This window comes from Meira miltonrushii, assembly GCF_003144205.1.
Source record: "Meira miltonrushii strain MCA 3882 unplaced genomic scaffold FA14scaffold_9, whole genome shotgun sequence".
Taxonomy (NCBI): Eukaryota; Fungi; Basidiomycota; class Exobasidiomycetes; order Exobasidiales; family Brachybasidiaceae; genus Meira; species Meira miltonrushii.
In genome coordinates this window covers 4,465-30,240 of record NW_020289951.1, presented here as the reverse complement: position 1 = coordinate 30,240, position 25,776 = coordinate 4,465, and the positions used below count along the sequence as shown (strand labels likewise).

Sequence of the window (25,776 nt, the reverse complement as noted above, 5' to 3'; positions counted from 1 at the left end):
GAGTGACTAATAAGTACTGAAAAGATTCTATCTGGACGGAAATAGACTGATATCGAATACAAAAACAAATTGGTGGATACCGTTTTATGCCAATTCTCTCTCATTGATGAGATGGATCGAATCGGTTGAATAGACACAACATCTTTCAAAGAGTGAAAGGAAGAAACGGCAACACCTCCTCTAACTCCAGGATGAAGACGTCATAATTTGGCCTGTTCTAACGCTCGATACCATCGTTGGCCGAATGTATTGATAGTGTAAAAAGTAACCTTCAATGTCCTCCTTTGGATTTCGAATTAGCTTAGCATACACATCATTTATTGCTTAATTAGAATGCTAATTATTTTGTCGCGGTGAGCATGTTTGCTGATCATGAAAAAAGCTTGTACGCTTCAATACTCGGGAAGGCTTTTGACGGAACAGTTTGACCGTGATATGGTTTAGAATGACATTTTCATAGTGTTCGTGGCTGCTTTGTTTCCAATGAATCAAATCTTGTTTGACGACACCACACACGAGCAACATCTCTCACAGCCTTTATCGTTGACGTAGACCTGCCTAGCGAATGGCTTCCAGAATTTCGCCGAGATCATCAACAGAGATGACTTGTGCCAAATCCATGTGATTCATTCATTCCGCCGGTGTATGCATTATATATCATTTCTTCTTGGTATTTGCTTTTCATGCTTTGTGAAATCATTCATATATTTCCTCTGTACTTTAATTTTCAGACTATTAAATATTCGAATTCCATAATTGCGCAATACTATACCCTTTGTCGTTCAAGACATGGCGGACGATACTGTCATGTTCAATTACGCTGATTAGTAGCGCCGACAAAACTGAAAAAGCCTGTAAAGCCAGCATTTCCTTTTTTGGTGAATTAGAAAAAATATCAAAAAGCAGTTTTAAAGAACTTACAAGTGCTGATCCATTTTTGATCCCGTCTTCTCAGATCGTTGTGCAAATTTCTCCCCAACTGTAAATGTAAAGATTTGATCTTTTGAAGCGCACGGCAGGTGCAACACTTGGATCTGTTTCTCAAAAAAAGATGATTTTTGCACTTTTTCGTCGCAATCTTCGTCAAACGACCAAGTTTCGAACTGTGGATACCTAAATGATCTAATAATACGCCTGCGATGATTTTATTAATGACAATCGTTTTCAATCTCGTTACTGCTAGCAGAAGCTGAACAATGGGTGTGTAATTTTTGCCTTTATACGATCAAGTCTGTGAACAATGAGGATTCTTAAAGACTGTGGTGCAACTTAGTGTTGCGAATGAGGCGTTACGATCAATTGCAGTTATACATGTATATAAAATAATCTCGTACAGATGTTGCTAGGCTTATCATAGCGTATGTTATAATGAATTTGCGCTCTCAGTCACGAAGAGAGTGCATTCTTAAAGAAGTTGATGATGATATGACATAGTCACGCGGGCAGTGAGCTGCGCAAAAATGCACAGATTAGCACCTAAAACGTAGCATTTTCACGCTTTTTATGAATATGCATTTTCCAAGAATGGAATAGTTTTGTAAGAAACTTTAGACGAACTATTTCCTCATTTTTGCTATTGTCGTTTGTCCGCTTGAAGGGCTTACACCTTTTTTTTCTCTATTGCTTGATCAGGATGGTGGAACTGGTCTTTTCTCCTTTTTTAAGATGCTGGAAGTGGCACTGGACTTGCATTGTTGGGTGAATACTGATTCCTTGTTTTGACGTGATCTGATATTATCACTTGCCAGTTTTGTTGGTCTTACTAAACGCTCGTTATGAAGTGCTACGCCATGTGGATCATCACTCGGATTAACAGTCTTTAGAAAAACAAGCTACTTATTCCACTCGATCGAATCGGAAAAAGCAAGAGATGTACCTCAATAATGATAAATACCGCATCCGCAGCAATGAAGTAGTCGTGTGGCATTACAAGGACGAAAACGACATGGATTGCGACGAAGACGAAGTAAAAAATAAAAAGAGAATTACAGGCAATTTTGTATATTTGTCCCGAGAAGAGATTATAATGTAACATAATTTTGAGCTTGCAATATTCAAAGCGAAGGTGATATTTGTCCTACAAGACCCTCCCTGGAAGTTTGAGACTCGAACGTAGCTCTTCAATAGTTACGATTGCAGATTCATTTCCTGATATTCTCCTTCGAAGAAATTTTGAGAAGTATAATCCACATGCATTACACAACGTCCGTGCTCCGTTTGGACCTCGACGCCATTCAGGCGTATCACGAACGCCACAACAATCGCAATTGTTAGGAGCAGGTCCTCGTGACCGTTTACGATACTTTAATGGTCTAAGACGCACACATCCATTTTCATCACCACTCACGTATGAATCATTATGCTGATTGGCGTCCTTGTACTCATCACTATAATTTCCACTTGAGGCACGAGCTCGATACTGGGCAGAATGGTGATAAAAAGGCGGCCTAAAGTCGTATCGTTCATCATTTGAGATATTATACGGCGGACAATAGCCTGTGGGATGAGAATTTTCCTCAAAATCGGAAGAAGCTCGTCTTCCAGGTAAACAATCGTGAGAAGGAGTCTGGGGGACCGGAAATCCTGACATATTTCCCCCATTGTGCTGACTAGGAAAGGGACTCTTTTGATTGCTTTCATTTGTTTCACGAGCGCAAGGAGCCGACCGTAGCGAGTTGTGTGGATGACGTGGGAGATTGCCAAGTGTTGAAGCTAGCGTCAAAGGAACAGTGGCATATAATCCGCTAGGACCTGCAATCCCCGATGGGTACTCTTGCTCGATTGAGGGAGCGTATGTATGTACTTTGCAGGAAGATGCTCGATCTCTTGAAAGAATCGATTCGGGAAGGATTTCTGGATGTCCTTTTCCCCTTGCCTTGCTTGACTCGGAGTTAAGCTGCCGCCAGCTGGTGTACTGCAGCTCCGTCTTTTCTGGTCCGACCACGAATCTGTTTGATTCCCTGTGATCACGCATTAAACTTGGGGTTCTATTGAACGGCACATCGCAACGCTCTCCTGTCAAATTAGTGAGAGATGCCGACAATCGCATCGTTCGATCTGTATCCAGGAAGAGAATGAAAATTAATGTGATGTTGAAAGTGGTTTTTCCACGCAAGCACGTACCGGGCGCGATGATGTCATCATATGAGACTTGTCGGTTGAGAGGATGAAACGAAAAAGGCGTCTGAGGCATTCTAATAGTCCCACTTTTGGTCGGTGATTGAGACACTAGCTTTCTAGTGTACTGCGATGGGTCTGTCATCTTGTGTGAAGCCAGAATCGCATCGGAAACTTGAGGATCTTCACCATGTAATACCCCTTAAGCCAATTCAAAGATGTTGATTAAGCAAGAAATACAGTTCACCAATTTTCTTCCGACGCATATACTTACTACAGAGTAACATGTTCTTTGCGAAGATTTGGAAATTTGAGCGCATCCAGTCTAAATCATTTCTGGATGGAGCTCGCTCTGTTCGATGGACGAAAGATGCAGTATCTGCCAGGTTGCCAGCAGTTTCACGAATCTGTGAAGGAGATTTAAAGGGTCAATTCATCGTTGCAAGAGTGCTTCAATTATTCTACTCACTTCATCCCAACACTTTCTTTCCTTTTCGTTCAATGGCATCCCTTCGAGACTGATCGGAATTTGTCTACTCAAGTGGGTGTCAACTGGGTGGGTTGGTAGTGTAGATGATGACTGTGATGCAATACCTATATATGGCGGTGGTCTATCTGACTGGCCTGTCTCAGCGCAAAATGGACTCTTGCTGCGATCAAAGGTGCAGCTTCGTGTTGGCGTTAAGCCATGATGTCCATCGAATGATCGACCGTGGCTGAAATTGTCGCCCGCTCTGATCTCATCAGCCCTGCCTGCACGGACAGCAGGTATGGCTGTTCTTTCGGCACCTTTCATGCTTGATGATATAGATGGGATCGGTTTGAGGCGCTTGCTTTATTTGGAATCCATTGACATTGTATTGATGCTAACATTGAAGATGGAGAGTAAATTTTGTTTTATCTGCATGAAGATAACAAAAATGTTCATTCGAAGAACACAAAAAAGCGAAAGAAGCTGTCAAAATGGCATTTTGATCGTCTTGTTAGCCTACTGCCTACTTCAAGAAACAAAGAGAGTATGCGGGCTTGAAGAATATGGACATGATCACAGTCCAATTTGCTTGCTTTGGGAAGAGGTGTGCGCGCAAGACATTCATTCACATGCCCTTGATTGTGTAAATTGCATTACGAGCCGGGGTAGACGTCGCCTATTAAACACAAAAAGCGCAACAGTGCGACGTGAATGAAATTGCTGATCTTTCGATTATTCACATAACGATAACTCTATTTAATTTCTCTGTGTCAATTTCAAATCAGCTGAATTTCAATCTCAGCTAAGTCATCTCTTCAAGTACAGTACACAAGGTTGCACGCAATGCATGCGTTGAGAATGGCTGCTGTCAATTTGCCATAAAAATTCTGTGGGAAGAAGGCTCTGTCTGCAAGATTCAAAGCAGCCCAATCTGCAATCGATCTGTGAATAAGCGAGCAACGAGCAAAAAATGCGCTCCTAATCTAGATTCCCTTCATGATAGAACGATTGCTAAGGAATGTCGTCAAATGCCGGTTTCGGACAATGCACAATCAATGTGAACTGCCCGGAGGCTGTGAATAAAAGTATTCGATTGCTTTGCGTGTGAACAGAGCTGTATATACAGATGAAATGCCTAATTGCTGAATGTCGGCTTTCGATCTACTCCCGACGTCGGTATACACACTACGTCACATTTTAAGGCAAAACTGTGCGGAATGATCTATTTTTCATGGAGTTGAAATGAAGAGGAAAATAGAGGGGGCTGTCCTGTCTTTTAATTTTTCGCTAAACTCCACACGCATCAACCAGCTTTTGATCATGAATGCTGATCTGGCGCTAATCTAACACGCTTTGCATCCGGCTGATTGCATGTTTGCGATTCTTTCCGTCACCCCGATCTATAAAGAACAGTGGATATAACTTGACATAAGCTGCATCAAACTAACAGAGACAACCTAGCGTTGTTCTGACTCTCAGTAGTGCAGAATTCAGTACAGCGCACCGGAGAAACAAGAAAAAGTCTCAATTATAGCCGCACATTTGTAGGGATTTTTTAGTGTAACGCACATAGCTTGACAAAATCTCAATTAAGTAGAGGGAATGATCCGGTTAGGGACAGATCTTGCATGACACCGATTTAGTCTTCCCCCACTCCTGAGAGATCTGATCCTCGGTAGCTATTCCATGATGCATGTCTGGGACCTTTTGTGATATCTAGAAACATACTTACGCAAAGTGGATCCAGTCATGCTAACAACGCACTTTCCTAATATTGGATATTAAAAGGAGCACTGAAAATTACTCCTACTGAAAGGAGACAAACAAAATTTGCTTCCGCATTTTCTCCATTTGCAAGGTATCATTAAATTAAAATCTCAAATCTTCAAAGGACACAACATATCAGCACGCTTCCGAGCCAAATGCAGAATAGTGTCACAAAAGTCTGCATGACGCTCCTCATTCAACGACTTGTAATAAGCATTTCGAAGACAATTTGTCTGGTCCAGGCTGGCTTTTGCCCTGTGAGGCGGAAGAAGCGTGCTCTATACATGCGCGCGTGTCTAACGCTAGTCAAGACAAAAGATTCACATATTTCTTGAGAAAATATCCGCGCGATCCCAGAAAAGACCTTGCGGGAATTTTGTACCGACGCGCAGGAACGCAAGGGCGCGTATAGACAGGAAAGACAACAAAGAGAGCTAGCCTAACATGTCGCGTGAAAGCAAGTAGATCAAATCTGTATCCAAAGTGGTGCCATTTGAGCCCTACGGAACAAGGACACTGCGGTTCAGCAAGAAAATACAGAGCAAGGAAGATTGTAACACCGCATTCTGGCGTGGAGCAAACGCGTCCAACAAGTTCTCTTGGAATCCTCCACTTCTGTGATCACAAGCTGTCACAATCTATACTTGTTGCTGCCGATATCGTTTTCAATATTCTCGACCGTGTGATCGTTGCAACGCACATTCTACGTTTGTTGAAAGCGATATGGCAAATTCGGTTTGAAATCTGAGCTGGCCCTGAGCGACTTCTAGCATGAGGTTATAAAAGTTCAGCTGCATAGATGAAAGTGAGAATAAGACATAGAAGACTAAATGGATATCAGGTCACACTCAGTGGATGCAAATTAGAACTACCATATGGACGACATCGCAATGTCAAGGAACAACAAGATAGTGAACAGATTACTTTGTCACGTATACCCAAGCGTCACGTAATGATTTTGCTCAACAGAGTGTGATTTCGTGAACGACAGCGGCGTGGACGATCTCGAGGAAACCCATTTTCTGCAGACACCGTGTCTTTATATGCCGTAGTATATCCCTTGTTTAGCCACTACTAGCTTATTCGACCGGTTCTTATTTTTTGTTGACCCGGCAAGGGCTCAGCGCCAGATCTTACGCATGCCGAGCGCTGCGCTTTTCAGTCGGCAGCCCATAGCGGAGATGTGATCCCTTACGTTCTGCAGCGTGGCGCGCAACGCTTCGCAGCGCTTTTGTAACTCATTTAAATTCCCGAATGTTTTACCCGACGTATATGTTTAGCTATGCTCAAGATTTTTTGTATTTCTGTGCTATGCGACTGCTTTAACGACTATCTTGTGTATGTCTATCACATCCTGTTTTGACAACGGTCTGAAATGGCTGATGGTTGCATGCGCTGTCATTCTGCTCAATTGCTAATAGAAATCATAATTTACGCGGATACTATTAAGGCGGGTTAAAGAGCTTTCTTTACAATAATAAAAATCTGAGATACTTGATGAAATTATAAGCACTGATATTTCCAACATTACTGTTCACGTAAACAGCTTGATCCTACTGTTGAACATTTGAGAATCCGTTATTCAAGTAAGGGATTTTTGTCGGAATTCAGTCTAATGACGCATTGCAACTTTCACCTCGAATGATTAAAACTGCCTTTTTTGCAATACCAGATACGGTTCTAAAATCAAAATATTTTAAAATACGCATTATTGCAAAACGAATTTTGTATCCTGCCAGTTGCGTAATCTTCATCTGCAATTCTGGTAGCGTACTGTAAAAGGGCTTCCTGCAAGAGAGAAACAGGACAACCCTCTTTGCGTTTGGAAAGGGGGGACAGAATCATCAGTTGGTTCAGTTCAAACACACTATCCAGGATACTTAGATAAAGAAGGGAACGATTTCATATATGCAGTTGATGAGGATTCCTTTTTAGCAAGAAACATGAGTAGATACAAGCTTTGATGAGGAGAAATAGACCTTAATGAGGAGAAACAGACCTTGGTCTACAAAAAATCAAAATTGTCACGCTTTGATTTGTATTTATGATTGGTGTAAGTAGCAAAATTGACATCGATCAGATATAAGCTGAAGTACGTACTTGTTTCTATCAAATAGGCTCCTAATTTAAAGTAGGAAATATTGGGTAAACGGACGATAAAGGAACACTTTTGTCGTCGATTGAAAAGCGGATCTGTTGAAAATAGAAGCGGCGTAGATTTCGCTTCAGAATTGGCAGACAAATAACAATCTCTTTTTGCAATCATAGATGCTGCTGTTAGAAGGTTTAGCAAATTCATCTAAGAGCAGCCAAAAGTATGCGTACTCCAACAAGTCCGGCAGGTGCAACAAACAAATAAAGATTTTAGAGTTTTTAACACCTTTGCCACATGTAGGAAGAGGATTACAATTTTGCGGTTCTCCTGTTGGCACACTTACGGTAAAAGATCGAAGAAAATATGACAATTATGCTCTTTGCTTTTAATCGTTATGGTGTATCTACTTTCCTTCCTTCAATTTACGTTCTCGGCTTTGTTTTCCTTCTCTTCTCTGTTTTCAATACGACCGTGCGCAATTTAGGACAGATCAATCGTTTGTTCGATAATTTAGCTTTCAGTTTATGGCATTATACTCATGTCACGGGAGAAGAAGAAGATAAAGCAACTGCAACTATGCCCAAATTTAGAACAGCTAAACCGATTATGATGAAATAGAAATCGTCAGTACAGTACTGACTCAGCAACTGGTAAAGAAGATTCTGTTGGTAAGAATTGATGTGAAAAAATGATTGAATATGTATCTATAATTATGATGAAATCGAGGTACTCAGTTACTGTGCTCGTTAGTGGTGGGATCTCGATGTAGGACATAGAGGGTAAAGCATGCTTCCCATATCCTCATTTGCATCACGATCGTAAAGGTAAACTTTTCCATGTTCATTGAAAAGCTCAACATCTTTATCTTTAAGGCTTTTAGCTCTTACCGCTTCGTAAACATCAGTCGCTTGTCTTGGAGATACTTTTTCATCAATGCTATAGAGGAGAAAAAAGTTCTTGATGAGCTGCTTGTGTGCTATGACCCGCTCACCTTCCAGGTATTATGAAGTGGGATATAAAACGATCGGTCCTTCAGAGATTACTTTAGCTAACAAGAAAGCTTTTGATTTCGTTTATGTTCGTTCTAGCGGGAGAGATGGTAAGAGGGCTTCTCTATGATAGGCCATCGGTATATCCCTAGAAATCATTCTAGAACTTAAAAAGTGGATTGTTTTGCCAGGCGCTTTTATCCAACCAAAACGAAAAAGTGACAGATTCTCAATTCGACAATATCGCAACACAATCTTCCTTTCATGAAATTGAATGTATCTCATCTACAATAGAAATGTATTCGTATTTTTGATCCAAAGTTTCGTTGACATGGAGACAAGAAAAAACATTGATGAAAAAAGTGGTTTGGAGAATTGTACTTAGGCGATTATCACGTTTTGTGCTCTAGAACTAGCCTGAATGTCAAAAAGATTTACAATTTTGTAATTGTGAATTAGAAGCAGCAATGCACGAGACTCCTTCAAATCAACCGGAAGAAAAAGATGCATCTTTACAAGCAAAGAATTCTTGCGGGCGATTTTACACGTCTAAACAAATTGACAAGATGGTTGCAGGCTGTGCCAAATATGACTGATTCACGTACACAAGTATTGGTCCTGTCTACATTTGGATGATCTGTCCTATTCTGAAAGTACATGGTCAGTAAATAAAACAGATGTTTAGAATAACTTAGAATAACGAATTCATATACATTCAATCTACGATTAGCTTAATTATATTGATTACAACGTAGGAAATGTCAACATATAATTTACTATGGCTTTAAATATAGAATTATACTTGTAATTTATCAAGAATATTATTTTTTTGTAAAATCTTTCCGTGAAACATCGTTTGTTAGTATATGGGCATACAATCATCAACAATTCTAGATCCATGTCAAAACAGGGTGCAATTTAAATTCGTAGATTAAAACAGGTATATGACTTGGACTCGATTTAGTTGTGGATGCGATCAGCAGAGAACTAAAAAAAGAACATAATCCTGAGCATAGCTAAACAATTACGTCGAGCATTTTAAAAATTTGGGGGTTTGGAAGAAGAAGTTACAAAAGGCCAAATGTTCAAATCTCTACAGCGAGCTATATATTTAAAAGCTGCCACTGATAGAATGAGGTACGTCCTTCTACCATAAAAGTTATTGTAACGAGAGCAAGTGAAACCATTTTGATTAAATAATGCTATAAATTCTTTATGGCGACACCGAGCGCTAGTCTCTCTATTTTCTTTGCCACATGTACGACAATATAGTACTATCATCAATCCTGAAAGTTGATTGATTTGGATCGTGCAGAAATGGATTGGCAAAGTTTGAAGTAGATAAATCGCACGAAACCCTTTCTTCTTTTCTGTCCTCCTCTGGATCCTTTCTCTCGTCTATATGTAAGATGACAATTGCTGTTTCTACCACTTGCCGCGTACGTTGTTGGATTTGAGTTCTCTTTTTGAGGGTATAATTACTTAGAGATGGCTCTTTGACTGCATCAATGCTATCTTCCATCTTTTCATTTTGTACCTCTTTTTCTGGCTGAGCAATTCTCCTCGCAATAAAAGAGTGCTTTCTATATTCTTTCGAATTACTGAACTTAGAAAGTGTAGGGCTAGGCTTGATCGAGGCAGGTTGATAAATATCCTTACTGCGCTTGGGTTAAGTTGTATCTTAGCTCAGATGCAATTCTAAGATCTTATCGAATTCTTTGGTTTTTGTCAGTGTACAAAGAGGGTGAAATGTAAATGGCCAAATTACCCTTGCAACGATCATTTCCTAACCTTACATTAGCAAGATGACTCGAGCTAGCTTGATTAATTGTGTGACCCTCAATAATGATATTGGAGTATAAGTGTTCGAGAATGGCTCGGTTTCTTACCTCCATTTAAGCCCTTATGTGATGTTTCTTAATCGGAGACGGTAGATTGCTATTCGACATGAGGTTGGAAGTAACATTTCGTTGGATATACATATTGATGATAGAGTAAAGGAAAAACACTTCAGGTGAAATAGACATATCAATAAAATTTTTTATGATGACAGCTGTCAAAACCTGTAGATCATTACTAAATATTCTCCGGCTACATTCATGGAAATCTGCATTGAGGCCGAAGGATCTTCGGGATTATACAGATTGAGTATCACATCAAATTCTAAATTCGTATATGTAATTATCAAATAAAGCTTTTCAACTTTCTTTCGAAAAAAGTTTCATATAAAAAAGAAGAAAGGCTGGAATGTTCTTTAAATTTACATTGCAGATGAATCTCGGTTCTTGAATCTTGGTATTTAGATAGTCCGAGGAGCATCGTGCAGGGCAAACTCAGAGCATTTGCCGTATTACTGAGAGATAAACGGGAGAGAAATGGTTCAAAAATGCCTTTCTTGCATTTAGCGTATGTTATTTTCTAGCCAGACTTTTTGGCCGGTACATTATAGAGTGCGCGTAATTTTGCCGATAGGCCCGTCTCTGACGTGTACTGGTGTATATAAATTTTGACAATCTTATAAGCATAATTTTTACTATACTTGTTCATTCCATTGCCTATTTGAGATGAGATTTAGGATCCTTACTGATGTTTCTATGATCCCCATCACAAAAATAATTACATATAAGTAGAACTATATTGAAGGTGATCCGCCTACGGTACGATCATTTGACACGGAAAGATATCCGCTTAGTAGATTTTTACTGGGAAAGTAAAAACTTGAAATTTAATTGAAACAGGAGGTTTTGCCTTTGCAATGAGCGCTACAATAATTAAAGACGGCTTTAAAAAGAGCCGCTAAGCTTATACAAAGTAAGAATGGATTAATGATGTACAATTAGGCAAAATATTAGAAGAAGCTTTCATTATACAAAAAGTTGATAGCCCTTTCATAATCGAATTCATTGATTTGATCCCGGATGAGAAGTACTTTTATTCAATCATTGAGCACCAAAAACCGTACAAGGAAGAGTTTAGGAGTACAAATGAGCGAAAAGCTCAGCCTAACCAAGAAAGTTGCGTTACCATTTGCATTTACAGCACAAAGCAAGCTGGAATTGACCCCCGAAATATTTCAAGCACTATACCACCAATGCAATATGAAACTTAACTTGAGCAGCAAATAAAATCCAATTTCAAGAAAAACAATCCAAGCCAGAAGACAACACTTGCCACACGTATTCTGCAATACCGTAAAGGTATTTCATCTATATAAATGTCTGGAAACACAAATATGTTTATAAGAAGCTATTGTTCGATGGGTTTTTGCTTCCTTCAACAATGTTTTTGCACAAATTGTTGAAGGAGTTTATGATTTGAACAAGCAAGAGATATACTATCGTGATATAAAAGATGATAATTGTGTTATAAATCAAGATTTCATTGTAAAGTTGATCAGTCTCGGCTCAGCAATAATCATTGCGAAAAACGAGAAAAGTCATTGTTCCAAAAAATTTTCACGGAACGATTTCTTTTGCTGAATCTAGTGAAATTTCTGTTGAAATCTTAAAAGAAGAAGTTTATCAAATTTCTGAAGCAGAAGTGTGGAGCTTAGGTGTATTGTTGTATATCATACTGAACGGAGCGCTTGCATGTACGAACTCCCAAATGGCAATCGTTAGTTCGGTTTGCTTATAGCGAGGAAGTTTTAAAGCCAAGTACTCGTTGTCTTCAAACTTCTGCTGAAGAGCGCGACTCGACAGGCGATTTGACAACATTCTTGGGTAAGGAGAACCTGGTTTTAGATCGTGAGAGCTTTATTGTACCATACCAATCTCGACTTCAATTTAGATGTTTGACGCTATGTACTTATGGGCTATCGGATGAGAAAGGATGCTGAGGATTCCACTTGAACTCTCAGAAATCAAAGTCTATTCATACTTTACCAATCTATAGTACATTTCACGGTTTGCTTAATTGCTCCCATCTATTGAACAAAAAGAATCCGCTACAAGCTGTAATGTTCAAAACAAGAGCGATCCGAAACTAAGCATTTTGTATACCTAAAAAACCCTCTAACACTACATTCAAGAAAACTGAACCGGTTTGTAAAGCGTCTGAAGCACAAGCACGAGCAGTAGTTGTCATCAAATCTCCATGAATCTGTGCAGTCATAAGAGTGAGAGTTACGTGAAAGCGTGTCATTGTTGCTAAAAGTGCCATTCCAACGCCAACAGATTGAAATGTGTCTAAACGGCTGAGCCGAAGCCATAAATTTCTTGCTACCAAACCTTGATGCTATGTACCTTCCAATCCAAGGAACTCAAAGTGCCATTGCAGAAACAGGCCACCAAGTTTGTGCCCGACATGGTGCTCTTCATCCTGCTGCTATGATTGGCAATAGCCAGGAATGTGTTTTACTCTAAAATGAAAATCCAGACATGATGGCACTCCAAAGAAAGATAAAAAAAGCTAGTAATGCAGTTTGCCATGAAGGCGTATGTTTGCTAGACCAGAAGGAAGACCAATTGCGACCTGTTTGAGTGAAAAGGAAGATTATTTTGGCGAGTACTATCAAAAAAAATCTTATAAGCATTTTACGATGAATGAACGGTTATATAAAATGAAGGAGTTGAACCAGGCTTCCGGCGATAATAACTTGAAAGTCCATAAAAAATAAAATGCAAAAATTCAAAGTAAAATACAGATTGTATGCAAAAATAAGTAATAGATTTAACTCGAAGATTTAATATTGGATATATTTTGACGAAATTTGAGCCCCAACACCAACACCAAAGTATACATATATAAAAAAGTTGTAAACCTTGAAGTAAACAAGCGAGAAAGTTCCATCTTCGAACAGGAAAACCACCTTCATCACAAAAATTGAGAGAGTAGTAAAGTGATCCGGAAGCAGAAGGGGCAGCATAAAGACTTGCAACTATGCTCCAAATCTATCCACGTTCTTTAACAGAAGATCCATACTGTACTACACCAATAAAAAGGAATGCAAAACTGTAAGGAATGAAAGAAATGGATAGAAAAACATTGATTTGAATCTTTCGGAATGATGACCAATATGTAATTGTTGCAGAAATATAAATCGAACGAAGAACATAAAGTTCTTTGGCTTTTTGTTCAATTTGACAAGCTAAAAGTGTGATTTGATAAGAATTTGAAGCCTTTATTTGTCCTATAGCCAGAATTAGAGAATATACTGGCCAATCACCAATCCTTTTTTAAACGTATTTAAATAAAATTCCTTGGAAATCTCCTATTCTTCGTTCTGACACTAATGCAGAATCAGATTGATCATCCAGTCCAGACCATCGAACTAATCGTTCTGAGTCACTATTTCTTCTCGAGAAACTTTTATCTGTTCTGAAAGAGGAACAGAATCTACCTATAGTAGCTAGATTTAACTTTCATTTTTAGCGTTTCAGCAAACCACTCACGTTCAGAATCGATCAAAATTTTTCGATGCATGTACTTGAAGCTTTTATGATGCATGAGGAAGAAGCTTGACCCAATTTACAACTACATTTTGTGAAAAATGAGTCGTCCGGATTGGTGAACTGTGTGTTAATGTTTTGCAATGAGTATGCGCTCCTACGTGTTAGATCATTTAAACCAGCTTTTGTGTCGATTAATTTTGTAGAGGATCTGTAAGATGCTATTTGAGGTAAAAATATAATTTCCTCTTCGATCACTAGAATTTCGGTATCATAGTTGTATTTGATGGAAAACTTGAAGAAATCTAATTGTGAAGATTCGACTGAAGTATCTTTGATTCCTGCTGGAAAAACGTCCGTTGAAGATGAATCACTGATCAATGTTTTTCTAAGAAGGTTTGTTTCGATGGCAGGTATCATATTTTCGGTTTCGCAATCCTACATTTTGAACCCGTAAAGGTGAAAAAAAAAACGATGGGACAGCTGGTGGAGGTTTGAGAGGGGATAGGAAAACTCGCTTCAGGATCTTCATTAGCGTAAAAATCTTCAGCAGCATTTGAACTTGTGATTGGACATTGAATTTGATTTTGAGAATCTTGAATTTGGTTCAAAAGCTTTTCGCCCTATTCTTCATGAATATAGATAGAGTTTTATTGTAGTATCTCAAAGATTTCGACGATTTTGCATCAGGAAAACGCTGTTTAGCAGGTCCAGCACGCATAAGAGTACGAATCCGGTTTTTTTTTTAGAAAAAGTTCTTCTCCTATTGCTTGTTGAAGTTGTCGTAAAAAATGAAAATTTGACACTGCTTCAATCAAATACCACCTACTAGACATATTCACTAAGCCACAACACGCTCACCAACGCCAAGAGCCCCTTTTCGTCAAAATTCTACTGCGACAAAACCAAAAGGTTCATCACGAAAAAAGATGAAAGCGAATTCTGCTCCGGCAATAATGTGCTTAAGATTTTGGATATTGCTTTATAAGATGGCTAGGTTCAAGTGCAGCAAAAAGTCTGTATAAATCAATGGCTGGTCCAATGCAAATCAATTGAACGTTTGATGTTCTTAAGAATTTTTGGCAAAACATCGGCAATAAGATCAACACCTTTTGTACTGACCATCTACCAACAAAACTACCATATTTTTCGATACTCCTACTGCACAAAAACACGTTGCTGGATACGTAAATAGCTCGCTTCTGCGTGATGTAAATTGAAAATTTCACCAAGTTGATCTATCTACATACTATTTCGCTTGTTATGGTAAATACTCTGCGAACTTTTTTGCATTCTGCTGTTTTTCTCATCAGCCATAAATTTCGAAGTTCGGCATTGTGTAAAGAAAAATAACAGGGAATCGCTTAGGCAACCGTGATAATTATTGATATGATAAGGGTCAATAGGAAATTGATGAGCTGTATGGGCTTTCCATTGATTCCAAGCTGAATAATAAATTGCTGAATTGATATCATCCATTTGTGTTGGATATGATTTTTCTTTGTTTTCTTGTTGAAAGATAGGATCATCTAGTAGCACATACGTGACATTTTTCAAGAAATGATATTGAGCTTGAATGCTATAATCAACACCAAGAATTGTGACACGCATTGTTTCTGCAGGCGTATTGATTAGATAATTGACATCACCATTGCAAGGGGAAACCCAAATGAGATCTTGACTACCAAGTCTTTTTCCCATTAACTGTGCCAATTATCACTTTGATATTTCAAACTTCTTTATTATAATCGATAGTACCTATAGAAATCGTTCTTTCCCATTATTGTTCAATGTGGTCGTAGATTTTTCATCTTTCATCAGAGATCGACTTCTGCTACGGCTAGATAATGCTAATTTTGACAAGGTAGAATTAATTGAATGAAAAATTAAACTTTTTTATACTTCCTATATTTTCACTGTCCTTTTCAATTACACTTGAGTCGGAAAGTATGTTGCGTTTCGTTGTTTGAAGAATGATATATATGCGTTCTAGAGTAGGTGGAATAGAACGTTCTTGTAAACTTGAGCCTAATTGATTAAATTAACTTGTAAAAGCTTTTAATAAAAGCTAAAACTGCCAAAAACGCCGGAATGAACGAAGTCAAAGCTAATAAACAAAAAATGATCATTTTATTAAATTTGGTCCGGTAGGCTAACAAAAAACATTGTTGCATTGCTAATGTGTAATGCCTATGTTGAATGCATCATATCTGGACTTTGAGTTATATTGATATAAATTGAGCTCAATGAAGAAGGAGAAAGTCTATCAAGGACCATATCACCATCAGTATCTCCGATAACATATGTTCGATCGAGTAAAACGTCAGGATTCGTACCCCAAACATTGAGTTGACCTATAGCATGCCATTTATTCATGAATTGGTAATACCAAATCTTATCTTCTAATCGATACTAATCTTCATTTTTTATAGATGCATCAAAGCCTTAACCGTTGTGCGGTCCATTCAGTGTAAATGAGAAAAGCGCTTCATCACTACCTCTCTTTCTAAATCACCTTCTTGTATCATATCGGTTGATCCAACAATACGAGTATAATAACGCTTTACACGGTTATGAGAACCTTTCCATGCTTGTTCTTTAGTGCCATTCAATCGAGAAGGGTGATCTTCGTACTTTCATCCCTGTAAGCCATCCAATCGCTAGAGGTAGAGCTCCAATGAGGTGTATATCTCCAAAGATCAGCACCACCTGCGTTATGAGCTAAGGCGATGACTATGGTCCAGTTTCGCAAATTTTCGCTTCGTGTCACAGAAGCAGAACAGTTTGCAATACGAGCAGTTCCTTGCAAATTTTATAATTACTTTTTTCTTCTTCTTAACAGTAAAATTGGCGCCACCGTAGAGCGGCTTGGTATTTGACCCTTCCTGCAACCTGATTTGCTTTTCCACGTGAGATTAGAAGTATAATTTTTCCCCCTTGAAGTTTTTCCGGGATAGAAATGTAGCAAAACCACATTTCAATGAGTTCATGTGACTTTTAACATATTTCTGACGACGTTTACGAAGTAGTTTGGTAAAGCCGCTGGCTTAAACAAAGGAAACGGATCTGGTGCACCTTCACCTGCTGATCTTGCTCAATGGAACGAAAGATTCAATTTTTTGATCCAACGTTTGGCACAACCTCCGGAACAATTGGTAACTTTGTTCCCATCTACAAGAGCTAAGACAAGGTTGCCATTCGGTGCACCTGCCTTGGATGTTATACGTAAAGCGCAATTGGTAATTGAAGGTCGCGACATTTGGCAATTGATGACTGTAATTGCAGTAAGTGCAAATATGACTCAACAACAAGTCTTGGTTACTGAATTACGTAAAAGTTCTTAGAAAAATGTGTTGGAAGCCAAACAATGGTCAGAAGTCAATCCGATCGCAGCCACTCATGGAGAAGCAGATCTTCGAATCAGAAATGTGAACTTATTATTACACGCACTCAATCTTCACGCTGCACAGATTACTGTATAAGTGCAGAAACAATACAAAATTGTACATCTTGGCCTTCTTTCCTCAACCTTTTTCCCCTTAAAACATGTATGGTTCTCATCTCATATCAAATGTGCCAATCAAAATTTGAAATTCTTGGAAAACAATTGTAATGAATAATATTACCGGTATCCTTGTAGGAGGAAAGAAAGATAAAAAAGAAAGGATAATGTGACAGTAGACAAGAAGGAGAGGACAAAATGCAATGAGACCAAACTATACAAGGATTTGATTATCGAAGCGCTTGAAGGGAACGGAAAAAAAAATTTTCTAAGAAAAATGATTGTACAAAGGTTAGACTCTCGAAAATATATCAATCATTGACGCATCAATGAAGGTAAAAACGGATGTGATCGTTCACCGGTTTGGACTTATTGATTTGGTACTTTGAACACGCTGCCTCCGACCTCATTTGAGGTTTTGTTACCTGAATAGGATGAGTGTATGCCGTCTGGCATTCCCATAGGATAGGATTGGATTGAATCACACGAGCTTGAACGGCTATTTGCAATTCCAATAGACTATTCTTACGTTTTTCTTGTGTCATGTCATCTCCTCCGCCTGTCTGTGATCCTCTTCGAAGTTTTCCGTGTGCTTGAAGGTCTAGATCACGTTTTCGACATTCTTTGGCATACAACAATCCACAAGCATTGCACAATGTTCTTGAACCTGATGGACCTTTTCGCCATTCAGGCGTCTCTTCTGCAGAACAACTTACACAACTTTGCTCAGCTTCATCACGTCTTTTACGTACTCTTCTTGGCATCGCTTGTGAAATTCTTCCGTGATGAGAGTAAGATATGGTTCCTGGACCACCTAAATGGGCGGATGACATGGACCGCATATCATCTTGAGGTGAAGAAGGGCCAGTAATGAATCGACCGTCATACATTGGCGTTGCATAACCTGAAGAAACTCTGCACTCAAGTTCCATCACTCTTTGGTTTATTGTCTCTCGGCCATGCATCCCGTATTCTGGCCTATGATAGTTGTACGCTGGAAAGTACATTTCTTGACCTCGTGTCGTGTGAGGAGCACTCGAAGGCGTTTCGCTATATCCGCCCGGCATTAAAGGAGTGCCTTGCGGCATTTGCGAAGATGATACAGGTCCCTTTGGATGGTTTGGCGGAAAAGTAGAAGAAAAACTGTGGTATTGTTGATGTGGTTGATAATGCGAAAAACTTGAGCGATCTCGATTAGAGGCCATGAAGACTGTGCTTGATCGTGCACGCATTCTTTGTCTTCGATGGGAGAATTGGTCGTGTAAATGACGAACATCCAATGCAAAATGATCAGCCGATCGACCATCAGCTTCGGCTAAGACATCAATCTCATAAAGCAAGTGTGAAGTCAGAGTTGCAACATCACCATCACGGATTGAAGGTAAAGGCCGAGGTCCTTCCGCAGAATTTTTTGATTGATATCTTTCGATATGCCTACGTACTTCCAACATCACATCCCACAATTGATTGAATAATTTCAATTCTGTCGATGATCGAACTTGTGATCGATAGAAATGCTGAGAAGGTGCACGCAAAGATGAAGGAGAGGAAACAAGAGAATGTTCGTCGATGCTGTAAGGATCAGAACTGAATGTAGTCGTAAAAGAAGGAGGAGGAGATTGCACTGAACGATTGCTGGCACATTTTTGACCATCCGATGTTGAAGTTCGTGCTCTGAGGTGGACATAAGAGGGGTGTGTGACAAATGCCATTGCGGGTGAGAGATAAGCAGGTGAAGGACCAGATTCTTTGAACGACATAGATTGTCGGTCGCGCGAACCTTGCATTTTTTGTTCCCTGGCAATCCAAGAAGGTTTACCATATCCATCGCGATAAGAAGATGGGTGTCCGCCTATGTCGCTATGGTAATGCCCATCCATGTCCGATCTCTCTGCTCCGTTTTTTTTTCCAAGCATGTGCGCCGAAGAGAAAAAGTCATTCTTTGTGGATAGTGTTAAAATGGGTCACTTCTTTATTGATTTTGGGAGGAGGAAGGGTCCTCTTGAGTGAAAGACGAATAAAACCCTAGAAAGGGTCTCACGGCCTACTGTAACAAATCATTAACCGCCGCTTATGTAGAGAAAAAATAAAAAACAAGCCATCAACGTAATCACTTTAGGCTGTTCTAGTCAAGGCAAGCAGGCCTCCACAGTTGTATAAAAAGATAAAAAGAACTGCTAACATCAGCTTCGATGCACGATCTGTATGCATACATGCATGCACGCATCGGAACTTATTCGATTATGTGTGAAGCCGGTGAATATTTTTTGCCTGTTTTTTTATTTTCTAGGAATGAGAATAAGCTAGGCGAATACAATTCATTTTCTGTGTCCGGAAAATGAAATTTGTGAACACATATACTACACAAACCCACTTTTGTGTATGTCCCTTTGTTAGCGTCTTTTTGACAGGGTTCATTGTGATCACTTTTGTTGTTAAAAAAACGGTATCTTGATCCCGAGATTTTAGTCCAAGTATTGTTGAAAAAAAGAACCGAAATTTTTGCTATGAATCGAGTGGTCGGCAATCAAATCATTAACCATAGAAAGCGGCTAGAAAAAGCCAGAGCGAAAGACCTCTTTCTTTTAAACATACGAAAAACGATAAGCCGAACATGCCTTTGCAATTTTGCAGTTTACTCCGCTTTTGGTAGATTCACATCTAAGTTACTGTTTCTGCGCTGCGCCGCGTATCCGATTCACAACTCTGCTCACACCCTTTTATGCCACCTTTCTCCACCTGCATCGTGATTTTGATAATTATTCTACAGGAAATAAAACGCGTTCCAAAGTGGAGTTCTTGAGGGAAAGGGCTGATACATGGCAATAGATGTCAAAACCTAATTATGCGAATAAATGTACGAGAGGGTTTGTTGTATAATCCCTTTTAAAAACCTTTAATGATTACGTGGACATTCACTTCCTTATACATATCAGACCACCAAACAATTGATCAAAAAATAATAGAGTCGTAATCACATCGTAAGGATTTTGGTGCCTTGATCGATCAAGATCAACTTATCCAATTATATAAAAAGCCCGAATTTATTTGATCTCGACCACCAATCAAATAGCATAGCTAATAGGAATGCTACGCGCCTTTGCCAGCATATTATCTATTAATCTAGCCGAAGCGCTGCGACTCTCTGCCGTTTAGCTGAGCAACTTGGAATCAGGTTGAAGCTGTCTAAAAGCGCATGATGACACATGTCTTTTGCTGTATTGCGAGATTTTAAACATCTCTTTACAAACGAAGAAGAAATTCTTCTCTATACAACAGATTTTTTCGGCGAAAACCTTAAGAAAAAGCTAAAAATGCTTGAAAGTGAACCGCTTGGGAAAGCAAAAATGCTACATTCTTTTCCGTAGAATCCTGGATCTGCGATCGAACGCTAAGACATTCTTCAACTTCATATGAAGTCAAAGTCCGTCATCTTTAATTCCAATTGCTATGTCGGACCTCGTCTCTTTGACGCTTTTTCGTTTGCTTCTAAACCTGAGCAGGATAACGAATAGAGCTATCGCTTGCGATCAGATTTTGTTTTTCGCGTTCATTCGTCTCTTTCGCGTTTCTTGATTGAAGAAAATAATAATCAGAAAGGCTGTCAAGACGCGAACTTCCAGCTCAGGCCACTTTGACATTCGGAGTCATTTTCCTTTTCCTCCTTTCAAAAGTTTGACTTGTTTAAAAAAATCCTTTGCAAGAGTAAAACCAGCGACAAAGGGTATTTAAACAATCAATTGTCATTAGAGATGGAAACAGCCAAGAAGATTGTGGCGCATACGGGAAACAGACAACAAGTTATCATCATCATCTTTTCATCTTTGTTTCAGCTCCTTTTTCACCGTTCATTAGCATCCTTTTACTTTCCTGTGATCTACAACCCACTACTTGAACATATAAAGGATTGTGTGGGGCATCCGAAAGTATAAATACGTACGATCACTTTCTCTCAAAAAGTAGACAAAACAGCACTGCCGATTCGATTTTACTCTCCTTTCGTTCAATTTTAAATTGGTCGTGATAGGCACAAGAAGAGTGCATCAACATTTCAAATAATTTAGTGTCTTAATTAGGATTTGGCGAATACACCATCGATGGAATCATTTGTACAACCAACACAAGAGTGTACACAACGATCGGAAGAAGAGCGAGAGATTCAGCGGCTGATAGCTTCAACACCTTTTACAGTACAGTAATACCGTTTCTGTTTGGCCTAGAGAGGGGATTCTAGACCAAGAAAAAAGGGCTCAAGAAAACAGAAAGATACACAAGGGACTCCTCTCGAGAACTTTGTGTGCTGAAAGTGGATGTAATTTTTATTCAGGATAAGATAACACGCTGACGCATTCTTTTCTTTTAGATTAGGCAACATCGTCCACACGATACTCTGACGCTGGCAATCAATCGAGCAACTCAAATCTAGCAATTCTCCATCTTGATCCGACCCTGGAAGACTCATTAGGTACTAGTGTTCAATTACTTATTGGAACAAAAGTACTGAATTTCATTCATCCTCACGAAGCAGGACGTATAGAGATGGAAATATTGCAAAACACATCTGAAGGAAGAGCTAGGAGCAAGGTGTTACAATGTATGACAAGATGCGTTGCATCGATGGTTAGATGTGCCCAATCTTTTGTTAATGATCATTCTTCGGCACAAGTAGAAGAGTCGAAACACTTGGGCTCGAATCATCGTCACCACCACCACCACCACCATTACCACCACAACTACAACAACAAGCAGACAAAGATGGCATGAATGCCCTTGCCAATTTTTCTACCCTTTCAGATACACCCTCTTCATTATCTATGCATGCATTTTCATCCAAAATGGATATCATTACAAATACTCGTCGTACTGATTTTCCAATCACAATATCACCATCGAAGACATATCCTTAGACGTCTCTCCCAATCGTTCACTTGAACAAAATTCATCTTCAGAGTCCCAAACGTAGTAACAAAACGAGCCACAGGAATAATTGTAGTATAACAGAAATATCCAGTATTGTAACCTAATTGCTATGACTTCTTTTGGCCTTTAGGCTCCAAAATGTTTGCAGACTTATCTGAGACTCCTCATCATGAAGAATTTGCTAAATAGATACATTTGGATAACACGAACGTGACAAATTTCAAGTTTCTAAGATGTAGTTATAAAAAGACAAGTAAGTTTAGCATGTATAGTACAAGAACGTTTTGTACATGTAAACTTTGCAAATTAGTGTGAGAGCCACTAAAAGAATGGGTAAATATAGCGGGGGTTTCTTGAAACAATTTCATTAAGAAACTGCGTATAGATCTACAGATGCCATCAATAAGATAACAGAGATAAGTGTGATTGAGAAAAAATATCTTGATAAAGCCTGTTAGAGTTGTCCTTACGATTCATTGTCTCTGATACGATGAGCGACTAATACAGTTTCATGTCGTGCTTTTTGATGTTGCGTGCAGTTGTCTCGTCGGGTGAATGTCGAATAAAAAGCCTTTGTGGGGACATCTGAACGGGCGCAAAGGATCATGAATTCGGCTGTGCCTGCGCGCGTGACCACTGGTGCTGAAATGCTTTTCGCAACCTGCATGAGGGCATACATGGCGCAATTGTCTTGCTTCCTCCCTCCTGAGATTCACTCCGTCAATTGTTTCACCACATATAGAAAGTATGATCACTTTACCGATCACACTTTCACCACGTGTTTGTACGGATGATGGCGATCTTGCAGATTTGGTATTACTTACATCTACCGACGTTTTTAATGATTTACGCATTTCTAATTTCCTTGATTCACGCAATAGTGCTTCCATCCATCTCTTCTTTGCATCGGTAGACAGACCTGCCAAGCGGCTTTGTTGGTTGCGAGACGCTGGATTAAAATTTAAAAATGATCGTAATGCATCCAACGTGCTGGCATCTTGCGATTGCGTTTGTGACAGCACGTCTTTGATAAGTAGGTCTGCATTTGCCGAGTCTAATTCGCGCAAAACACTTTCTTGAAGATTTTGCAATTGCGACTCGTGTGGAATTGATTGCAGCCCTCTGTTTAGCATCAAAAAGGGTAGAAGGATGAGTTTGAACTAGATGAGATATTATCTTCATTCGATGACTGCCCATGTTGAAGGCCAGCGGCATCCATTTTTACTTTACACATTGTCTCGGCGGGGGCTCTCGGGGTGATATGCTCGCCAACATCCACCTGAAAAAGTGAGGCAGCCAGTGCTGATGATGAATCTATATCTTTATCGTTCGTAGGAGTATGAGAAAGAAAATAGCCGCCTTTTTGGATGGTACTGTTGATTTCCGAATGGAGATCGTGTAATGCTTTAAACTGTTTATTGCTTCCTTCTTGTGAATTCAGTCTGCCTCGCCAAAGAAGCATGGTATGCGATGATTTTGGCAGATTGCTGCCAATTTCGTGTTGTTTTGTATTCTCAGCTTCAATAGAAGTGTTGAAATGTTGAAACTTGTTATCCGTTTCCCAATTATTTGTAAAGTTGTTTATGGCATTCAATTGGGTAAGAAATTCGTTCTGTGGTTCCTCAATTATGTTTCCATTATAACACTCCAACATGGCTGGATCAATACCGATTGTCGAATCATTGAGATCATGTGAAACTACTTTTACAAGAGCATAAAAGGAAGAAACTTGAGCCATATTTGCTAAGGGAACAGGTGTGATTCGTTAATATCGTGTATATCTCTCAGACGGAGCCGTCAAAATTTTTCATTTGTTCTTGATGAGGTTCGAAGCAAAATTTGAGATGGTGATGAATGAAAAGAAATGTAACGATCGAATACGATTTATTTTTTTTTTCTTCTTGGATTTATATCGCTTGATTACATTTTCTTTGCTTGAGCGGTATAAGGTAGACGCACGCTTAAAATTTTGGTCTATTCTTTTTAACCCTATAAATAAAAAAGAATTCAACGGCGATTTTTGTGAAGAAAAGGGGAATTCGTAAACATAGAAATCATGTCAGTGGTAGTAATACGGTCCTTTTGAGAATATCAAGCAACCTACTTTGTAAAATGCTTGCAAGCCAACAGCAAGCCAGGCATCCACTTTCTGTACTTGATCGGAGGTTTTACACCTCTTTCTATTTTTCTACCAGCATTCAGAGCAAAGAAGAACACCTGTAAAATCAGAGGAGGATCAGACCTCTCCCTTACGCAAAGCTTTCTAAAAACGCTTTCTCAATTTTATACCGGTGAATAAAATTCGCAAACTTTATCTAGTGCAGTGGCGCAGAGATTGATATGAAACTGTAACGGTGATAAAGGCGGAATGAAAATCCCCTTAGGAATAATTGATGTTTCTATACAAAAATTCACTACTCAAGCAGCCTAAACGAAATTTCTACTTCCTTCAGATATAAAGGTAAAGTGAAAACACCGTGTGTTCCCATTGATCGATCCATTTACATCGTGATCTATCAAATACAGGGCTTTGACTGCGCTTCGTCAGTGTGATTCAAGAGGTACACGAACATCGGTCGGATCCTGCAAAATCTTTTCACAACAGTCATTGCAGTATACGCGCCAAATTAGTCTATTGTTTTCTCGGATCCCCTTTGTGGCGCGAGGTCTTTGGTTACGAGGAATACTGCGAGCTAACTCATGAATGTCGGTTGATCCTTTTTTTTTCTTATGAGACAATATTGCTGCATGATCGATATCAGACTTTGTGGGCCGCTCTGGGAGCGTGACCAAATCTTATCTGCTTTATCCGGACGAATGGATCAAACTGAAATTTTGAGTGCCCCTTCCAAACGCCGCATTCTTATCGAATGTATTTCCGCCCAGGTTCCCTGATCTCCAATCAATTCGACGATCATAGTCGGCAAAATGTGACATACTAAAACATCCAGCTGCTCATCATGCTATACTTTTAGTGATGCAAAAAGGAAACAGTAAAAAGGGCAAAAATGTGCTATATAGTTGAACACCGCTTCTAAGGTTAGTGCTGAGTCAAGATCTAGCGCACCGGTAAGAGAGTCACAGGCGAGGCATATCGCTTGGTGTATGTATTATTAGAATGGTGTTGGATTGGCACCGTATAACGAATGCATCCAATTATCGACCTTCCATACGATCAAGGGTTCTCGGAAGCGTTGTGATCGATATTTTTTTTTTTTTTTTGCTACGCGCCAATATCATGCTTAATGACATACTCACACCTCGCCATTAGATCATGAGATATTCTTCCAATAGGCTTGCGTAGCCATGTAATACAATTTGAGTGCAACTTCTGAGCCTCAACTGTTGTCTTTCTACACTCCATTCGGTTTTTTGGACAATCCTATTTTCCATAATGGAGTAATCTATACATCTAACGATTTTATTAGATTGCAACTTTACTCTATCGTTTCTGATCTCGACTGGTATATGGTAGCTACTTCTCATCCTAAAAGCTTCGACATGTTCGTATCGACCTAAAAGGA

General features: G+C 39.3%; 5 protein-coding genes across 5 annotated transcripts; 1 reads left to right on the top strand and 4 right to left on the bottom strand.

The window, feature by feature from the left end:
* Positions 1 to 2,161: 2,161 nt before the first annotated feature.
* Positions 2,162 to 2,311, bottom strand: FA14DRAFT_114215 (uncharacterized protein; the record flags this gene model as incomplete). Its single annotated transcript, XM_025496041.1, has 1 exon — positions 2,162 to 2,311. A coding segment is annotated over one exon (150 nt), but the record flags the coding sequence as incomplete, so codon positions are not given.
* An 11,534-nt stretch (positions 2,312 to 13,845) lies between these two features.
* On the bottom strand, positions 13,846 to 14,250 carry FA14DRAFT_182783 (uncharacterized protein; the record flags this gene model as incomplete). The annotated part of the gene is made up of 1 exon (XM_025501248.1): positions 13,846 to 14,250. The coding sequence occupies one exon, from the start codon at positions 14,248 to 14,250 to the stop codon at positions 13,846 to 13,848; it is 405 nt and encodes a 134-aa protein (XP_025351654.1).
* A 2,309-nt stretch (positions 14,251 to 16,559) lies between these two features.
* On the top strand, positions 16,560 to 17,174 carry FA14DRAFT_182782 (uncharacterized protein; the record flags this gene model as incomplete). The annotated part of the gene is made up of 2 exons (XM_025501247.1): positions 16,560 to 16,628; positions 16,860 to 17,174. 2 exons carry the CDS (start codon positions 16,560 to 16,562, stop codon positions 17,172 to 17,174), a joined length of 384 nt encoding a protein of 127 aa, XP_025351653.1.
* A 262-nt stretch (positions 17,175 to 17,436) lies between these two features.
* Positions 17,437 to 19,390, bottom strand: FA14DRAFT_162766 (uncharacterized protein). The gene has a single exon (XM_025499753.1). The coding sequence runs from the start codon at positions 19,210 to 19,212 to the stop codon at positions 17,659 to 17,661; it is 1,554 nt and encodes a 517-aa protein (XP_025351652.1). The 5' UTR covers positions 19,213 to 19,390; the 3' UTR covers positions 17,437 to 17,658.
* Positions 19,391 to 22,718: 3,328 nt separating this feature from the next.
* FA14DRAFT_158802 (uncharacterized protein) lies at positions 22,719 to 23,990 on the bottom strand (the record flags this gene model as incomplete). The annotated part of the gene is made up of 3 exons (XM_025497995.1): positions 22,719 to 22,913; positions 23,077 to 23,412; positions 23,478 to 23,990. The coding sequence occupies 3 exons, from the start codon at positions 23,988 to 23,990 to the stop codon at positions 22,719 to 22,721; spliced, it is 1,044 nt and encodes a 347-aa protein (XP_025351651.1).
* Between the last annotated feature and the right edge of the window lie 1,786 nt (positions 23,991 to 25,776).